The following is an 18,328-nucleotide window of genomic DNA, read 5'->3' on the forward strand; positions in this document are numbered from 1 at the left end:
TATGGAAATAAGCATTCTGAAAACACAGAGCATACGGGGAGTGGGGAAAGGTGTCACGGAAAGCAGGGATAAACCTGGTCTGGATTTCTCTGACTTCATGGAAATTTGGATTCTCATTTGCTTTTTCTGAGCACAACTTTGGTATTTTCTGTTATTTGCCCTCTATTATTTTGACTAGAACTTGCTATGCAGTTTTCCAGAATAACTCTCCTACACCTTGAAGCAAAACATACCAAATCTCAGGAAAGTTACAATACTTCAGACACAGCAAATAGGAGAGCTTTAACCAAGAGCAGGCAGAAAGCTTTATAACAAGCACCAATTTCCAGTGTGAAGCAGCAGATGGTTATTCAAAGCCCAGCCTACAGAAACCCAGTATGCAGCCTGCAGTGTACTTCAGTCTGTGCCACACTACCAGAAGCTGGAGGGCTGTGATCAGCTGGGACAAGACACTGGAGTCCCTCTCCACTTTGCTCAAGGATCCTACTCCACTGTGCACTGCAGGACGAGTTTCACAGCTCAAGTACAGGAAGCCCAAACCAAATTGCTAAGCAAACACAAGGCTGTGCACCAGTCTATTTAAGTGGGTATATGCTTGTTTACACAGCTCTCGACTACTTTTTTTCTCTCCACATCAAGGGCAGCATCTGCATCGCGTATTGCAGTGTCTGCAACGCTCAACTCGCTGATCCTCGAGCAATTCCAATTCTGTGACCAACACTCATTTCGGAGCTTAAGCTGCTTACAACAAATTCTCCCGCATCCCACAGGGAAAGGGCAGGCACCCAGCAAGTACAGCCTGTGCTTCATTTCCCAAAGCCTTTGACCTTGTTTCATGCAGCCTTCTTTACCTTTTACTGTTTAGAAAGTCATTACTGCAGCATAGAGCAGGAGGGTAGGGAAACTTCAGGGGCACAGCCTCCTCATCTTCACATTGCCTTACTTGCTGCCAGCTAGATCTTGGACCAGCCCTAAGCATCTCCAGGACTAACATTTAAATAGTATAAAAAAAGGATTCCAGGCCAGGGTTCACTACAGCCTTTAGCATTTAGCATCTAACACACGCAGATAATCTGAGCTCACTCCCTGAGCTACTAGTATTGAGTCCTAGGATTGCTGTCCACCTTGGTTCTTGACACTTCAGGGCAAGGTGACCCTAAAAACACAAAACCCCACAACTTCCTAAGTCCAAATATTTTAAGAGATGTTTTACAGTTTGCAGAATAATTTGTTTACCACAAGATGTGTGTGTCAGGTTCTCAGCACCTACCTGGGTGACTGTTGCTACTGCACCAACCCATACAACAGTAAAGTATAAACTGCAGGTTTTCTTCCCTTTGGAAGAAACTGCAGGTTTTGCCTTCCCTGATGGCATACACTTACACAGCTGTGGCTAAGAAAATCAGGTTGCTTTGACATTGCACTTTTTTTTTTTTCTTCAGCAAGAGAGCAGAAGCCACCAAAATAGATCACTGTCACTTTAGTGATACTTTAAAGGTTGCATCTTTCTAATGCATGAGAAAAGCCATCAAAGAAATGAAAGATGCATCCATACAAAGTTAGAAGAGATTGTGGCATCTTTCCTCCTTAGTGGCATCAATTGTGTTAAAGTTGTTTTTCAGGTGGAAAGTGTTACTATTCAGAGGCCTAATGATGAAGCCATCCCCTTGAGACTTCTGACTTTGCAGAAAGTTTGTGTGTGTTCTAAGTGTCACCCAGAGTGCAGCTAGCTGTAAAGACACAAGCAACAAAAAAAGTTTGCTTTCCTGCATGACTGATGCCTAGAGGTGACAGTACCATTTTCTCTTGCTGGGAGGTGGAGACATATATATATGGATAGGTACAGATGTCAGGGTGGTACAGCCACAAAATAGGGCTGCCACCAACATAAAATGGATTCATACTTGATTACTACTAACCCAGAGTGGCTCGGGTTAATAGCACCTATTTTATAGCTGAGCTAGCAACAGTACAGCCACTAGTCTGCAGTATTATCATAGCTCTGTTGCTACTGGGACAAAGACCTTGCAGTACTAAGCAAGGTCTATCGCTACGTGAAGAACTGAGTGCATCTCAAATTGGGGGCCAGCACAGAATAAAAAGGGACAAATTCTTTGAAACACTTCCCAAAGTTTAAAAACATCAGTTTAATATAAACTGATGTTCATCTGAGACCAATCTCAGTCTGTTTCCTATACACAGGTATCTATCACAAGTCCTTCTCCAGGCTCTTAAAGTGAAGTGCATTTTACTCCTTTCCTATAGGTGTGAGCTGCAAAAAGAAAGGGCAAAGCAAAGTCTAGACAAGGCATTCAGTAAGAGCCTTGCAGTTAAAGTACTGCATAAGCTCAAACTATATCCACACATTTAAAGATTAGGAGGAAGAATCCACCCTCTACTGTGGAAAATGGAGAATGGCAATGCCAAGGCCTCAAGTGAATGAATATACAACATAAAGCAGTAACTGAAATTTGATCTGAATCCTTACTTAACATTCCTCAGCTTTTGCTGATAAAAGTGCTCGAATGCCCATTCAGCTCCCATCTCAGCACCCAGGGGAGATCTGGTACTGTGCTCTTCATTGAGAGGCTGCTGCTGTACTCTGCTCACTGGCTTCAGTTTAACCAGAACAAAGAAGGCTTAACGCAGCCTCTGTGAGAATGATTCAATAGTCCCTTTTTCCTGGGTGCTGATAACACAGTCAGTGGGGACAGAGATCCATGTTGAGGCAGCAGGGAGACATGTCCCTTCACCAGGAAAGCAAAGATGCAGCAAACATTAAGGATGATGTAGCCCCTTGCTGCTTGGGGTCCAAGCATCCTCTGGATTTAGGTTTACCCTTGCTATGCAGAAATCAGTCTCTCCACACTACACTTTGTTTGCATCTACATGCCCTCCAAAACAATGGAAACTAACGCAATACAGAAACCTCGAGGAAAAACTGATTACACTGGTCTTTTGTAAGTTATGCCAGAAGCAGAAGTTGTATCTGTAAAATTAACGCATAGCAACATTACTCTGGTGACACTCACAAGCAGCCCACACTGCAACATCAGAGAAGAGGCAGGCTGTATTTCAGGAGAGTTTTGGTTTTTAAATCTGCTATTGAATGTGAAGGTTTGGAGATGCTTGAGGCGACTTCATCTTTAACGTACTGGGGAGAAAAGAAGTGCTAATGAGGAAGAATTAAAAGATACAATATGCTATGTGACAGGAATGTACAGAGCAATACCCTGACAAGAGCAGTTTCACTCCTCACTCAAGTCACAGCTTCCTTAGCCTAGCAAGGCCAACTTCAGCAGGATAGAAGCTACCTCTTGAGGAAAGAGTTCAAAAATGCTTCTGCCAGTCTTTATATGCCCAGTTTATTCTTCCACCTCTTCTTTCTACTTCCTTTGGTGTTAGCAACTCTCCCAAATCTAAACCTAATGTGATCCCCACAAAAATCTGCTCCATTTCTCAGAAAAAGTTAGTAACGGCAGGCCATGAACCAGTAGAAAGGAAGCAGCTTATTACAGAAGTTCCAACAATTCTGTCCCAATTCCTTTTGCAAACAGGACTTTTTCATTACTCAACAGTCATAGCCCAGATGGCCTGAGAGCAACGCTTTCAAATGCATTTTAGTCTAGGATTTTTCATTTTAGGCTCTAGTAAGCCAGTCATCTAAAGGCTACTGACATCCCAAGTTCTGCATTTTACCTTCCCATTGACTAATGAAAATTCAGCACTTTTAGAACAAACCCTCTAAATTATGTGATTGGGACAAAACAAAGCTCACAAGACAGCCTTTGATGTCAGCAAGTCTGGCCAGCCTGACCAAGGCCTATGAATTTATGGATGTATCCATGAGTTCATTCCACATCAAAATCCACTTTTAAGCACACATACATGTAAAGCAGCACAGAGCAGCTGTGACCATTTCTCGTACAGGCAATAACTCCTATAGGAATAAAGCACATCAAAAGGTCTCAGGCTACTTCCTCCAGAAGAGTCACTACTGAAGAGTAATTTTCTCACCTTAATCTTTCTGCAAAATAAACCCATGGTACACAAACTTGACACCAGAATGCAAGCACAGATGTTTTTTCTTTCAGGTGTCTACCATTCCAAACATGCTTGGGAAGACCTTTAAGATAAAACAGGTGAATAAGGACTGGTAGAGAGTTCAGTTAGAAAAACCAGTTATTTTGGTATCACTCTCTCTGCAGAGATGCACAACAAGAAGTAGCCAGGCCCAAGGTATGTTTAGTTGGCAAGATGCTCTGTCTGCTTTCAGTGAGACTAATTAATTTGTCTACAGTTCAGAAATTCACTCCTTACCCTCAGTAATGTATACAATGATACAGTCAAGTGAATGTGTATGCAAAAATACAATAGAAGAGAGATCGGTTTAAACTGAACATGAAACCCAACAACAACCAACAAATAAAGAGACAAAATGAAATGTTTTTGGTAGAGGCATTTCCCCCTCCTTTTCTTTTTGGTAGAATCTTGTAAGTTAAAAAAGAGCTGCACTGGAATCAAAGAATCAAGCTCAGGACAGTCACCAAAAAAATAAAGGATGTATTTTTCTCCAAAGATCGAAATCATAACTAATATAAGACATTCATGTCAGAGAGAAGTTCAGTGTCCAGAAAAACTTTTTGCAATACAAAAAAGATACTGCAATTGCTTTACTGCTCAAGAATTTCCTTGCTCAAACAGCTAAATTCTTCTCTCAACAAGTTTTGTCAGTAACTTGCTTTAACTACTTTCTACAAACAATTCTTTCTTCACCACCCTCAGCTTATCTAAAGCTCTTCTTTTGTTCTGGAGAGTTTTGTTGCGTGCTCCTCTATAAATTTACTCAAATGCTCTAAATCTCTGTCCCCGCCTTCAAATTTAATAGGGCTGTTCTTCTTGTCCCTCGGAGCAAAGTAGATCGTGGGGAATCCCTCCACTTTGTAGTGGTCACTCGTCACATCATTGGCAGTAGCATCCATCTTCGCTATGACTAGATTCTTCTCATTCCTGTATTTTTTGCCTAGCTCAGTATACACAGGCTCTAGTTTCTTGCAGTGTCCACACCATGGGGCATAGAACTCTATGAGCACATCATTCTTTGGATCCATTACTATCGCATCAAAGGTTTTACCCACTACCACTTTTACAGGCCCTTTGTTACTTTTTGGCACTGGCTGGGACTTTACAATAGGCTTCAGTTTTCCTACAAAGGAACAAAACACACAGCATTATTAGAATACAGTAAGAGCAACCCCTATCATCTCCGTTCAGGAAAATGGAGCAAGGATGTGTCTTCTTAACAGCGAACATCACGTTAGCAAGCAAACTTATCCCAGCATGAAGCATGGGTTAGCTTGCTGGTAACATTTAATATAGTAAGCTGGTGAAATATGGGCAACAGAATTTGCACTCTTCCTCTTTTTAGGAGTGTCTGTCACCAATGCATTAGATGGACAGCAATTTATTATACTAGTCGTGAATATAAATGATCAACTACTGGCACTTCAAAGCTACAGAAATATATTATTACCTGCCAAATGTATATTCCATATTAGATATAGACAGATGCCACAGTGTTGTTCACTGACTCTGCCTGGACTTAGTGTACTGAGTTTAACAGAAGATGCAAGAGATACATCAAAAAGCCATAGGCAACAGAAGGGCATCATGTTGCACACATATATATATAAAAATATATTTAAGCTGATAGTACCCATTGCCTTGGGAAAACACAACTTGGAAAGAAAAATAAGTGGTAGACGATAGCAAATAGAAAACAAAACCCTATTCTAGGGACCATACCTTTTTTGAACGCAAGCACAAACTGCCTGAGTACATCAGAATCAAACTCCTCTGGCTCCATTGCATACTTTTTGCCACCTTCATCCAGGATTGCTGCATTGACATCCTCTCCACTTTCCATCAGGCCCAAATCTTTTATTTCAGAAGAATAGTCTTCCTCATCAGAAACAGCAAAAACATATTCAGGGAAGTCTTTGGCTACTTCCAGGACTTTGCTTCTCCAGTACTGGGTAGCTGAAATCACAGGAACACAACAAAATTAGTGGTTTCTAGTTACTACTTCCTTCCTCATGAAGTGGCTCAAGGGTTATTCTAGTTAACTCACCAACACGGTAATCGAAACCGAAGTCCACGGTGTAGTAGACGACCACTAGAGGGCGCTTCGAGTATCTCTTGGCCTCGTTGGAGGGCTTGCGATGACCAACTAGAGGCAAGGCGTGTTTTAACACATGCTCTTTAATCTCTGATCCATCTGTGGAGTCCTTTTTAGGAAAAGAGTCCAGAAAATGAATTTTAACTGATATTCCTGTTACACATCATCGTTTGTGTACGTACAAATGAAAAAGGTAGCAAGTTACATACATACTATATCCTTCTAATCCTAGAGCACTGAAGAAATTCATACTTCATCTTTAGAGTGATTAGTTTAAAAGTGCCGTAAATATTTGAATATATAACCTCTGGGTTCACTTTATAAAGCTTATTAGAATAAAAAAGGCAAATTTGGGGGAGGGGATATGGGAAAACAAGATGCATTGAATATTTAGTAGAGCACTTCCAAAAGGAAGATGTCAGCTCTCATGTATGCAGATTAATAAAGCTTCTTATAAATCTGTGAGCACACCCTGTAACTTTGGGACAAATACTCACTTTAAAATCCAAGACATGCATCTTTGGCTCATGCTTTGACTGAAATTTTTCTGGCTGCATGACCACCAGTTTTCCAGGAGATACTTTCAAAAATTTTGCAATCTCATTGCTGAAGGTATGATGGAACTTGTAATCCTCTCTTAAAACATTAGCTGAAAAAAAAAAAAAATTAAGATGGAAGAAGGGTAAGGAAAAAAAATAGGTAAAGAACTAAGAGCCTCTATCTGAAACCTTGCAACTATATTGCAAGGCATACTCTTCCCATTCTTATTTCAGAGACTTAGAGTGGAACAAAATCTTTTGAGATGAGTTTTGCCATCTTTCAATTATTCCCACCCAAAGAGAGTGAGAAGTATGTAAAAAAAGTATATAGAGCATATAATTTGAATAGTACTATTTTAATGATTTTGAACAACCCATGAAAAACCCATGGTTTTATTTTAAATGCTTCAAAACATTGAGCAGCATCCAAAGTACACAATGAAGAAGTCTCCAAATTATGGAGACTTAGTACCTTAGTCTCCAAATCATGGCTTTTGCCAGATAAAAGAGGAGGTTCAATCATCTAGAACCCAATGCAGAGCTCAGTCTAGACAGCAGCCCCAGAAGCATAGCCATGGGGAAAAGAATTGTCCACCTTCCTCTCAAAGCTCTATGAGACACAAAAGTGGCTCAGAGTAGTTTGAGCATGCAAAGCACAGAAGGATTGACTAAAGAGACTGAGGCAGCAGGGCTTGGTCTCTTCTGCATAGTACAAAATATTGTTAATGGGACCACTGACATGTCCTTGTAAGGATGTTCATAGAAACAGATGTTGTCAGGGATAGTTGAGCAATACCAGTCAAGAGTTCAACAATGAACCATTTCTTATCAGAGACTTCCCAAAAATCTAGCAGGCACCTAGAGCGCCTGCTGCTTCTGCTGACCAGAGTGGGTCCCTGCTTCATACCCTGTCTTTCATCTCTCAACATCCATTCTCATACACTCCTCTACAGGACTCTTAACTTGCCTCTCTGCCTGTCTTGGTCTGTGCAGTTACAAGCTGCTCTTTCTCCTCTCTTCTTCCCCTCTCCTGGGCCCAGCACCTTTCTGATGCAGATGAGCTTTTTCTCTCTCTTGCTTTTTTCTTTTTTTTTCTCTCCTCTCCAGACTCCCCACCCCCAAGATGTTCAGCAGAGCACAGCACCTGTAACTGTCAGGTGGGAAACCACAACAAGAGATAATGAATTAGACAGGCTTTAAGCCAAGAATATTGAATTTCTTGCTCAGCTAGGATTTTTCCCTTCCTTTCTAGTTCTCATACTTGTCTTACGTCTTAGCATAATGCTCAGATCTCCTGTTACTGGTAGATTGATATATTGATTATATCCTCAAAGTTTGGTGGTTTTTTTTTTTTCTTTCTTCTCTTCTTCTTTCCTTGAATGCAAGTGAAAGATCATCCTTTAACCTTCCTCTTCTCTTTCCACTCAACCTCCCAACCAAGCTAACAGCAGGAATAAAGGAATTCTCTTACTATGCTCACAAGATCCTGGTCAGAAACTCAATAAACATTTTTGCTTAATATCTTAAAAGATTCTTTACCTGCTTCCTGATAAAGTTGATACTTTTTGTCAGTCTCTCCACTGAAAACACCAATAATGATGACATCATCTCCGTCTTTCAGAAATTCCTGCACCTGTTTGGTAGCCTGAATCTGTTTGGAAGGAGGACCAGCCTGTTCAATCATATAATCCACAATACCTGGAAGACAAAACACCCAAGAAATTGCTTAGAACATTTAGTCACCTGAAATGTTCACAGGTTCTCTTCTCTGACATAGTTTAATACCATATTTTGCCAGGACAACATTCTGTGTATATCATAAGCAAAAAATACCAATTTAATAATTTTAAGTAAATAATAAGTAAATAATAGAATCTAGAACTAGAATTCAGAGCTAGAACTAGAACCTGGAAGTCTTTCAGGTTATTGGCCTTATATCCTCCTTGAAATTCAAGGTCTTTCACAGTCTCCTAACTCCTGGCCACTAGACAAAATTCTGCTTGAAAATTCTTAAGTTTTCACTCATATTAAAAATCAGTACTAAACACTGGCAGCCTTCATAAACACTTTTTCCCTACACCACTGCTGCTTTACTATAGTAAGTAGTAAGTGAAGTATTTACTTCACTTAGTTTATCTGAAAAGGAGCATATGGTACCAGTTACTGAAAAGGTTTTGTAAAAATTCAGATATACATCTTTATTCTACTGGCTTATTTAGAAATTGGAGTTTTGGGGGTTTTAAGTTATGTCCAGCTACCTCAGAACAAGATTTCTTCAAGGGAAATACCATTCCAGTGAGGTAAATAATTCTGTAAGCTCTGAAGTCATATCGATACATTTGTAGTCAAGCCCTTAGAAAATAAGAGAAGTTGTAATACCGTATTTTTCACGTGGACCGTTGTAGTCGTAAGGTTTGCCCTTGCGGAAGATTTTCAAAGTTGGATAGCCAGTAACATCAAACTTCTTAGCAAGCTCCGTTTCAGCGGTGGCATCGACCTTAGCCAGGTGAATAGGAGGCGTGCGCTTGCTGAGCTCCTGGGCAGCCTTCTCATACTCTGGAGCGAGCCTCTTGCAGTGTCCACACCTAGGGCAAGGGAAAGAGACAATTCTATGAGCCAGAAAACTTGCTAGGTACTTTCTGCACCTGAAGGGGAAGGGTTCTAAGTTTTTCTGAATGGAGAAAATAAAAGAGATCGTTTACTTTAACCTATGGAGGAAATTCTCAGACAGGGGGACTGAATCACTTCAGTGATGTAACTTTCAAACTAAAGACAAACCCTCTCCCAGAGTTTGCTACACCTCCCAACATGTTCCCAGCTTAGTAAATATGAAGAAACTCTAAGAAACAAATTATGTAGACAATAAAGTTCTGGAACCCAGCTCTGGCTGAGATACAAATTCAGTCTAGTCTTCAAGTGAATTCAATATGGTTCTAAGTCCAGATGAAGACTGATACACATCAGATATAGACACATCTGCACAGTGTTGAGGCAATCCACCTTAGAAAAGGAATAATGAAAGAAAACCATCGTATTGGCAGATATCAGCTACTGTCTGCTAGTTTTGCCAACTGTTTTCTGGACAGTTGTCCTAGAAAGGCAGAGCCAACTGCCTTCCTGCTTACCATGGGGCATAGAACTCCACTAGAATTATGTCAGCACCATTCACAACTTCATCAAAATTATCCTGGGTCAACACTAAGGTAGCTTCTGGTGGAGGGGTCCAGTTGGGGTCAGCAACTTCCTTGACTTTAGCCACAACAGCTGAAAGACAGTTCAATTGCCCCATTAGCAAGTGTGTATCATCATTTCTGTAGCCACTAGAGAGTTGATGTGAACATTTTGTAATCAGAGTGGTACACACAGACTGAACACAGAGTCAGTATTGCCCAGGAGCCTTTTAAAGTGTCCTGCCCTCCACAGCAAAGTACAGGTCTGTACTTTCCAACATTTTTTTTAAATGAAATCCTCTCAAAACATTCAAAAAACAGTGTTTCCCCTTCTGATAATCCTGAAATTGGACACATTTATTAGTGTAATAGCTGCAAATCAGGTGTTAACATACAGACCCAGTATTTGTAAGCGGCTAATCCTTCTGCAAGCACAAGATTACCTTCTCTTTTAGTTAAACAAGATTTCTGGAAACCTTCCATCAGCAACCATACTACTACCTGCGAAACTGTCTTCTAGCCTGCAGCCAACTTGGAAGTTGAATTAAAATTTCAGCCACAGCTCTTTTGCTTAAGAACTTGCCTAGCTCAAGGTCACAGCCCTTTGCGGCAGGCTCAATAAACAGCTCCCCGATAATAAGCAAGCTCAGGAATATATTTGCCTTGTTACAGAGAATTGCAAGGGACCAACGCTTACCATCTTCTGTTCGAGAGCCGTCATAGTCAACTGGTTGACCTTTCTTCAGAATTTTAATGGTTGGGTAGCCACTGACATCAAAACGACTTGCTAGTGATGTGGCTGCAGTAGCATCAATTTTGGCAACTGGAATAGGAGGATCGTTTTCCTTCAGAGTTTTGGCAATTTTTTCATATTCAGGAGCAAACTGCTTGCAGTGTCCACACCTAACAGAGAAAGGGAAACATGAGTAAATAAATAAATGCATAGCAGACCTGAAGAGTATTTTACTGCTCTGCACTTCTAGGTCTTTTTTAAAAACTGTTCACAGTAACAACAATGTAAGAATGTTTTTACTTATACTTTCAAGCAACTTAATCAAGTGGGCACTGTCCATGGGATTATGGGAGAGGGATCGAAGCACTGCTTCTCCCGTTCTATTTCAGTCAATAGGTAGCACTTCTTCAAGTGGGGCCTAATACAAAGCAAAAAAGTTTCTAACTGCTTTCACAACAAAGTCGCAAATCTCTCATGGCTTCTCTTCCCTCCCCCCAATATTTTCTCCTAGACTTCAACCTCTCCCTAATCTGGATCCACCTTCCCCACCTGTGAGCTAAATCAAGCTAAAAAGATAAAAAATGAACTAGAAATTCCTTAAGCCTAACGAAACCTCATATCCATCATAACACAAATCTTGTTCTCTGGCACCAGAGCTCTTTGGGAAGAGCTCCTGCTACGCAAGCTGGAAAGCCAGGACACAGGTGCAGAAAAACTTGAAAACTTCACAAGATTAAGACAAAAACGTAATGACGGAAAACAAGGAAATGTAGTGTGCCTGTACTCCCGAGCCTCACCACTAGAAAGAGGGAGAGTAAAGAGCTAGTCTGTGATGACCATTCATCCTTTTGCTCATTTAAATCAAGCTGTGTGTTAAGCTTTCATGCAGGAAAACTACACCTGCAGACATGGTATTGAGCACCAGGTTTCTATGAGTCAAGCCTGCCAATATAAGTTAGCTAAACTTAGTTTGTTTAGCTCGTTAAGCAAGATAGTGGTTCCCCCTCTTCTACTGGACCAGCAGAACACAGAAGTGTAAGCCACGAAGAAAAAGTTTGCAACACTAACTTCTCTGCAGATGTATTCCCTTTATTTTTCCCTAATCTTACTTTTGTCTGTAAATATTGAAGAGAAGAAACTTTCTGACGTAAATTCAGTCTCACTTATACACAGGTGAATCCAATGTAGCTCCTTGGAGCTCTCTGGAGTTACTGGAAACCATACTGAGGGTTGGTATCATCATCATATTGGTGCATAACAAAGCATTGTTTCAACTGACAAGATAAATAAGCCATGCCCTTAATTCTACTACACCCTCTGGCAGCAGCAGCTATTTGAACTTGAGGAGAAGAAAAAAATCTCAACAATTCCCTGCTATGGAAGCCCCCTCCACAGAGGCACATGAGCACAGAGGTTCAGTGAGGCAACAGGACATATAACACCACGCCAACAGACCGTGCTGCCTTACAAGCTTTCTGGAATTTGCTGGGACTCAGAAGTACCAATACAAGCAAAAAATCAAACTGCTGATGTTGAGAAAAGGTAAGTCCCAAGAACAATTTCTGTAAAACAATCCAGTGGTACTATAACGGTACTCTGGTTTAAAGCCATTTTTACCTCATGAGTGGATTTTGTGCGAGCCTCTTGCAACAAATAATCAGTCATAGAAACAGGTCGGTTAGAAGGGGCAGCAAGAAGTCACTTAGTCCAATTTCCAACTCAAAGCAATTCTTGCTGGACCAGATTGCCCAAGGCCCTATTCAGTCCAATTAGAGTACCTCAAAGGACCAGGAATCTACAGCTTCTCTCAACAACCTGCTATAGCATCATGTAAAAAAATTTTCTTTAGGACTGTGAATTTTCCGGTGTGCCACTTGTGCTGGTTGTCTCTCATCCTTTCACTTGTGCTTTGGAGAAAAGTGGCTCTTCCTATCCTCCCAAATAATGAACAGCAGTAAGTTTTCCCTTCAGTCAACTCTCCTCCAGTAAAAGTACATCCAATTCCCTCAGCTTCTCTTCTGTCACATACCCGAGGTCCCCATCCATCTTGGTAGTCCTCCAATGGACTACGTCACTGTACTACTTCTACTAGGAAAGCCAAAGCAGATAGAGTCTTCCAGATGCAGTCTTGTAATTGCAGAGTGTAGGTGAAAAAACACTGCACACTCATAGTCTCACTCATAAGAGTCCAAGATGCTGCTGGCATCACCAGCTGCAAAGCTGCACTCATAGCTCCCTCTCATCTTGTCATCCACCAGGCCCTCCAGACCGTCAACTGTCAGTCCGCACCGCTGCAACAGGGATGCAGTCAGAGAATCAGGAGGTAAGAGCAGAGTTGTGCTTTTCCTGGCATTGGATCCCTCAGTCTGACCCACATCTGTTGGGAAGGAGCAAGCTGCTCTATTCCTTGGCACATGGGCAGAGAAGGGAGCATCTCCATCTCCTGCTGGAGAAGCCCCCATCCCACCAAGGACTACAGAGTCCTGTGCTTCTCCTAGAAGTCATTTATTTCTACATCACCTTTAAAACCACCTATATTTTTAAACCGGTCATGATCCTGACCTTCACCTACCCGTGCTTTTCCTCATGGCAGTAAGCTACTGATGACCTCTCATTCCCTAAAAACCAATTGCGGGGGAGGGGGACGGGCAACAAACAAAGTGAGGGTGAGCTGTCAAAAAAAACCTTTCACATCCACCCTACCCAAACTTAGGGCAGGGCTCAGCACACAGGGATACTCACCATGGCGCATAGAACTCCAGCAGCACAGTGTCCTTGTCCGCAGTAAAGGTGTCAAAGTTCGCATCATTTAAGACTAATACACCATTTTCTTCTTTAACTTCAGAATCATCATCATCATCGTCATCTTCATCGTCATCTTCATCATCTTCATCATCATCAGCTTCTTTTGTAACAGATTCTGGAAAGGTAAAATTAAAAATGCAATACAAATTGTTTCAAAATTAGTGTTTAAGCTTTAAGTTACAAAGAATCTAGACTCTAATAGTCTTAAACTTTGGAGCATGCTATGCCAGCTGATAATACCAGTATTTCATTAACATGTCAGCATATTACTTTGTTCTTCAAAGCAAAATACAGTGTGAATAGAGTATTAATACATACAGACCTATGACAGTGTCTACCAAGGTAGACTGAGCACCTTGTTGAAAGGTGACACCCAAGGCAAGGCCTCATACACAACACCTGAATTTGGAGAAGTCCATTATTATGCAGCTAACCAGCTCCCCCTTCAAGGACAGCAGTGCATGGCAGGAAAAGCTAGGTGTCTTTTATCAATATAGCAGATATCTGTCACTTGCAGTGCTACAGATGTAATAAGGACACAACTTTACGTTCTGCAAGGGTGAAAATCTGATAAGCAACAGACACACTTGCTATAATCTCAGGTGCTATCATTTTGCTACTAGCAAGGTGGTTGAAAGGTGACATATTGAAATTATGACCCTTTCCCTGATCCCTTAGTCCCACCCCTGCCACCCTAGTGTATTTCGCTCTTGGTTATAGATACCTTTCAGGTCTGCAATTTACTACAAAAATTTCCTCCGACAGGAACACCACTCAACTTACTAGCTCTGAAGTAGCACCAGTCCATGGAATGAGTGTGAAAATTTATTAAAACAAAACAAAAAATATACACAGTTACGAGAAGTGCTGTGTAAACCTATTTCCATGCATCTGGCAGATACAAGGTATAGTCTTCTGGAATACATCAAGTAAATATTTCTGGAGTTAGCACATTAAATCTGAAGCTAAGACATTTCAACCAATTCATTCAATTTTGGCTTGAAATTGAGATGGTTTAATAAAAGAACATGTAAGGAATTTTAAAAAGTTATCTGTAAAAATTATTATCCAAGGTAAACAGGCATTGCTTAACATTTTAGAGAACATCTCCCACCCCCAGTGTAAACCCTACGGCAATAATGGAAAGGTTCTTTAGCCAACTGCTTTGGAATCCCAGTATTATAAATAAAAACAAAAATATAGGAAGAGAGAGAGAAAATCAAATATTTCCATGTTCTAAACTACTCAGTAAGCTTAAGTTTAGTAAGTTTGTGACTAAGCTAACAGGCATGACTACTGTGAGAAAACAAAGCATGTACGTGAAATTTTACTTATTCAGGAAAATATTTTCTTGAATCTATAATTCAATATTGGAGAATTAGAAATCTTTGATAGTCAATGAACTGGTATGACAAAATAGGGGAGTTGAGGAAGAAGAAGGGAACAAAGAGAGCAATTCTCAGATGAGCAAATCTTAAGAACAAGCTTACTGTGGATGAAATGATGCCATTAAACTAGAATAATCATTTTCTGTTAAAAGATTATATTAATAAAAAACCACACCCCTAAAAGAAGCATCAGGGAGAGCGAGAGCACTATTGTTTTTGATTAAGCTTCAAATTTACATAACATCCAAACATAAGCTTCCAAAGCAGTGAGGTTACAACAGATCATTTATCACCCAAAAGCCACCTGGACACAGATTAAGTTTCCTTAACACCTACTACCGTTTCATCTGATCTAAAAACTAACTTAAAGTCTTGCTTTATAAGTGGACAATGCATTCTATTGTCGCTACTTCAGAGCGCCTTTGAATGAAATAACCCTCAAAACACACTTCAAGAGAATTATTACCATATTCATTTACATAGAGCAGTAGTGAAAAGATAAGTTTTCAAAGCTGTTTAGCAGTTGAAACTTCCACTGATCTCAGTGTTCAAAGGCTTTATAGAGCATTCAAAGCTGGTCTGTGCCTAAAATTCCCAACAAGTTGTGCAAAGCTCACTGATTTTCCAAGCATATCACTCCAAACTATTTTTAAAGGCCCAAGTACTTTTTCACCAATGCTAGTCAGTCAACCGCAGTTATCTCTCCCAAATTATGAGATTACAGCTCTTATTTCTGCTTGTTATGCATCATTCCTCCCTCTCCCCACTCCGAGAAAAGACCACTCCAGTTAGGATGGCATATCCTCACTGTTTGGAAAGATGAGAGCTAAGCGCCACCTGCAGCTACAGTTTTAAACAAGTGAAGAATATACCAGGCCTATCATTAACTCTTTTACTACTTTTCCCAACCTGAAAACACAACCTAACTTGCATTAGAAAGATTTGCTGGCCCTGCCAAACTGAAACGTCTTTGACAGTGGTACATGACCATGGAAACTAGACATGTTCACTTCTTCCAGCTCAGGGACAGAAACCCAGAACAGCAACATGTAACAAGAAGACTCTTGTTCTTGTAGTTTGGCTTAAGGAGAACCCACATTTCCTTACATGCCCCAAAAGCCCACCTATACATTTCTCCTTAAGACTCCAAATTCATCTTATGTAGTCTCCAAGCTACGCTAACATTTAACATTATGTTGGCTACCCCTATCCTTTCTTTCAGGAGGAGTATTGAAGATATGCTTCAAGCACTGGAAAAAAGCATGGGAGAGAAAAGTAGGAAGATTTTATTTTATTAAAGTGGACATAAACTCTTTTGCACCAGTGATTATCCTTTAGACTTATCAGATACCAAATCAGCTTTTGAGACCCACGAATCTGCAAAGGCTAATAAATATCTGTATACAGTTCTTGAAAGCCTCCTTTTCAAGAGCAGATTCTAAGGTCCGTCTTCCAGTCAGAGTCCTGGATTATTTTGGTCTTGAGAAATGTAAAACATGAAGATTCTAGCAATCTGTTGCAGGCTCATTTAAAAGCCCTTTTAAAAAGCTGCCTTCTGGAAAAAAAAAAAAAGCATTAAATTTTAAATAATAAGGAAATGCAAAAAAATCCTTAATTTTGAAAGGAGGGCATTGGAAAATACTCCTTAAGAAAAATACTTATTGGTAATTGAAAACAAAGAAAGCAACAAGCAACACGGTAAGTAGTAGATGGATTTTGCAAGCTCACATTGGGAAGTGCGCCCAGCCCACCAAGTTTTCACCAGGAAAGGCCCGGGACTGAGTGCGCAGCCAGGACCCGCAGACCTCCTGTGGGAAGCTGCATCCGCTGCAACTTCGTGACGCCCCTGCGAGCGCTCACGCAGCTCCAGCCGGCGCTGCTGGCGGTGAGGGGCTCGCCTTTCCGGACCTAGACACGCTCCGCACCCGCGGGGCCCGGCGCAGGCCTCGACCAGCCCCGCGCCCGCCGCCCTTCCCAGCGCTTTAACCAACTGCGCCAGGCCTGGCGCGGCCATCGTGCTCAAGCGGAGCCGCGGGCAGCGCGGGGGCGACAAGCGCCAGGGAGCTTCCCCAGCGGCCGCAGCCGTTACGGGAGCCCCTCCCCCACCCCACGCCGCTCCCAACGGTCACTCGCTGCCCCCAAGGGCGCTCCCCCCGCCACAAGGCGCCCCTGCACGCGCTCCCGCGCTCACCTCCGTCCTCCTCCTCGCAGCGCGCCAGGATGGCCAGCTGGGCCAGCCCCAGGAGCAGCACCAGCACCCACACCCTGCTCAGCCTCATCGCGCCGTCCCTGCTGCCGCCACCGGCACCCGCCGAAGCGCCCGCGCCCCCGTGCGCGCGATTAGCCGCTTGCTCTGAGGTGCCCCTCGGCCATTGGCTGCCCCACGCGCCGCCAATCACCGCCCGCCACTGGGTAGAGCCGCGGCCGGCCCTGCACGAGGCGCCACATCGCCGCTCGCCATTGGCTGAGTGCGGCTCAGGGGCGGGGCACAGGGGGGCGCGGAGAGCCAGTGGCGATGCGCCGCGTCGCCGGAGGGGCGGGGCGGGGCGGGGCGGAGCGGGAGGCGGAGCGGGGTGAGGCGAGCTGGGGGGCGGGGCGAGTCAGCGTGTGGCTGTGACCGTTGGTTCCGTAACCGCCTCTCAGAGGGTCCCGCAGTAAATGGAGAGGCCTCGGAGGTCTCCATTACGAGAGCGACTCAAATAAGTTGTTCAAAACATTTTAGGCGCTTACTTTTGGCGCTGCCTTCGCCTCTAGGGGTCTCCTAGGGCTCAGGGGTATTTTGGATAGCAAATCCTTCTGTAATGTGATGAAACCAGCTGCTGTAAATGCAAATAGCGCAACGGAGAGTGTGTGTGCTGCAGCCTTTCTGTGGTGCTTAAGTTTTTGTTTGGGTATTTTCTGAAAGCTGTAGTGAAATGAGAATACTGAAATGGGAAAGTTTAGGTTGATAATGAGAGAACAGTACTTTGTTAAGACATTTTTTGCAAGACTATCAGTTTTTACTAGTCATAAAATTTGCAAGCGTAAGTAATCTTCAAATGACTGATTCTTCCTCTTTCTTTTTACATAGTTACTACCATTAAACCATAGCCTGGCCTTAGAAACTTGGCAACAATGTTTGGTACAGTAACTTTTCCCCCAACTTTTCCCCCAAAGAGGTAAGGTGCCAAGAGGTAAGGTGAGGTAAGATGCCGAATGTTGAAGTGCGACTAGCTGTTTCCAATAACACAACTCAGACATAAGCAACGCTTGTTCAACTGCTGGGATGTTAAGAGTAACAAGAAAAACTTCTTCAGATATATCAATAACAAAAGGAAGGTCAGGGAGAACGTGGGACCACTAGTGAATGGGGTGGGTACCCTGGTTACAAAAAACACGGACAAAGCAGAACTGCTGAATGCTGCCTTTGCTTCCGTGTTTGTCGGGGGCAGCCCTCTAGAATCCCAGGCCCTAGGGACACACGAAGAGAGCCAGAGAGAGGAAGGCTTGCCCTGGGTAGAGGAAGAGTGGGTCAG

General features: G+C 42.3%; 1 protein-coding gene across 1 annotated transcript; it reads right to left on the minus strand.

The window, feature by feature from the left end:
* Nucleotides 1-4,132: 4,132 nt before the first annotated feature.
* Nucleotides 4,133-17,105, minus strand: PDIA4 (protein disulfide isomerase family A member 4). Its single transcript, XM_026033693.1, has 10 exons — nucleotides 17,005-17,105; nucleotides 13,363-13,540; nucleotides 10,585-10,790; nucleotides 9,843-9,981; nucleotides 9,097-9,302; nucleotides 8,257-8,415; nucleotides 6,676-6,827; nucleotides 6,131-6,287; nucleotides 5,806-6,039; nucleotides 4,133-5,206 (listed from the first exon to the last, which is right to left on the minus strand). The coding sequence occupies exons 1-10, from the start codon at nucleotides 17,090-17,092 to the stop codon at nucleotides 4,791-4,793; spliced, it is 1,935 nt and encodes a 644-aa protein (XP_025889478.1). The 5' UTR covers nucleotides 17,093-17,105; the 3' UTR covers nucleotides 4,133-4,790.
* Nucleotides 17,106-18,328: the final 1,223 nt, after the last annotated feature.

Source organism: Nothoprocta perdicaria, unplaced genomic scaffold (genome assembly GCF_003342845.1).
Source record: "Nothoprocta perdicaria isolate Ctin4 unplaced genomic scaffold, notPer1 scaffold_131, whole genome shotgun sequence".
Lineage (NCBI taxonomy): Eukaryota > Metazoa > Chordata > Aves > Tinamiformes > Tinamidae > Nothoprocta > Nothoprocta perdicaria.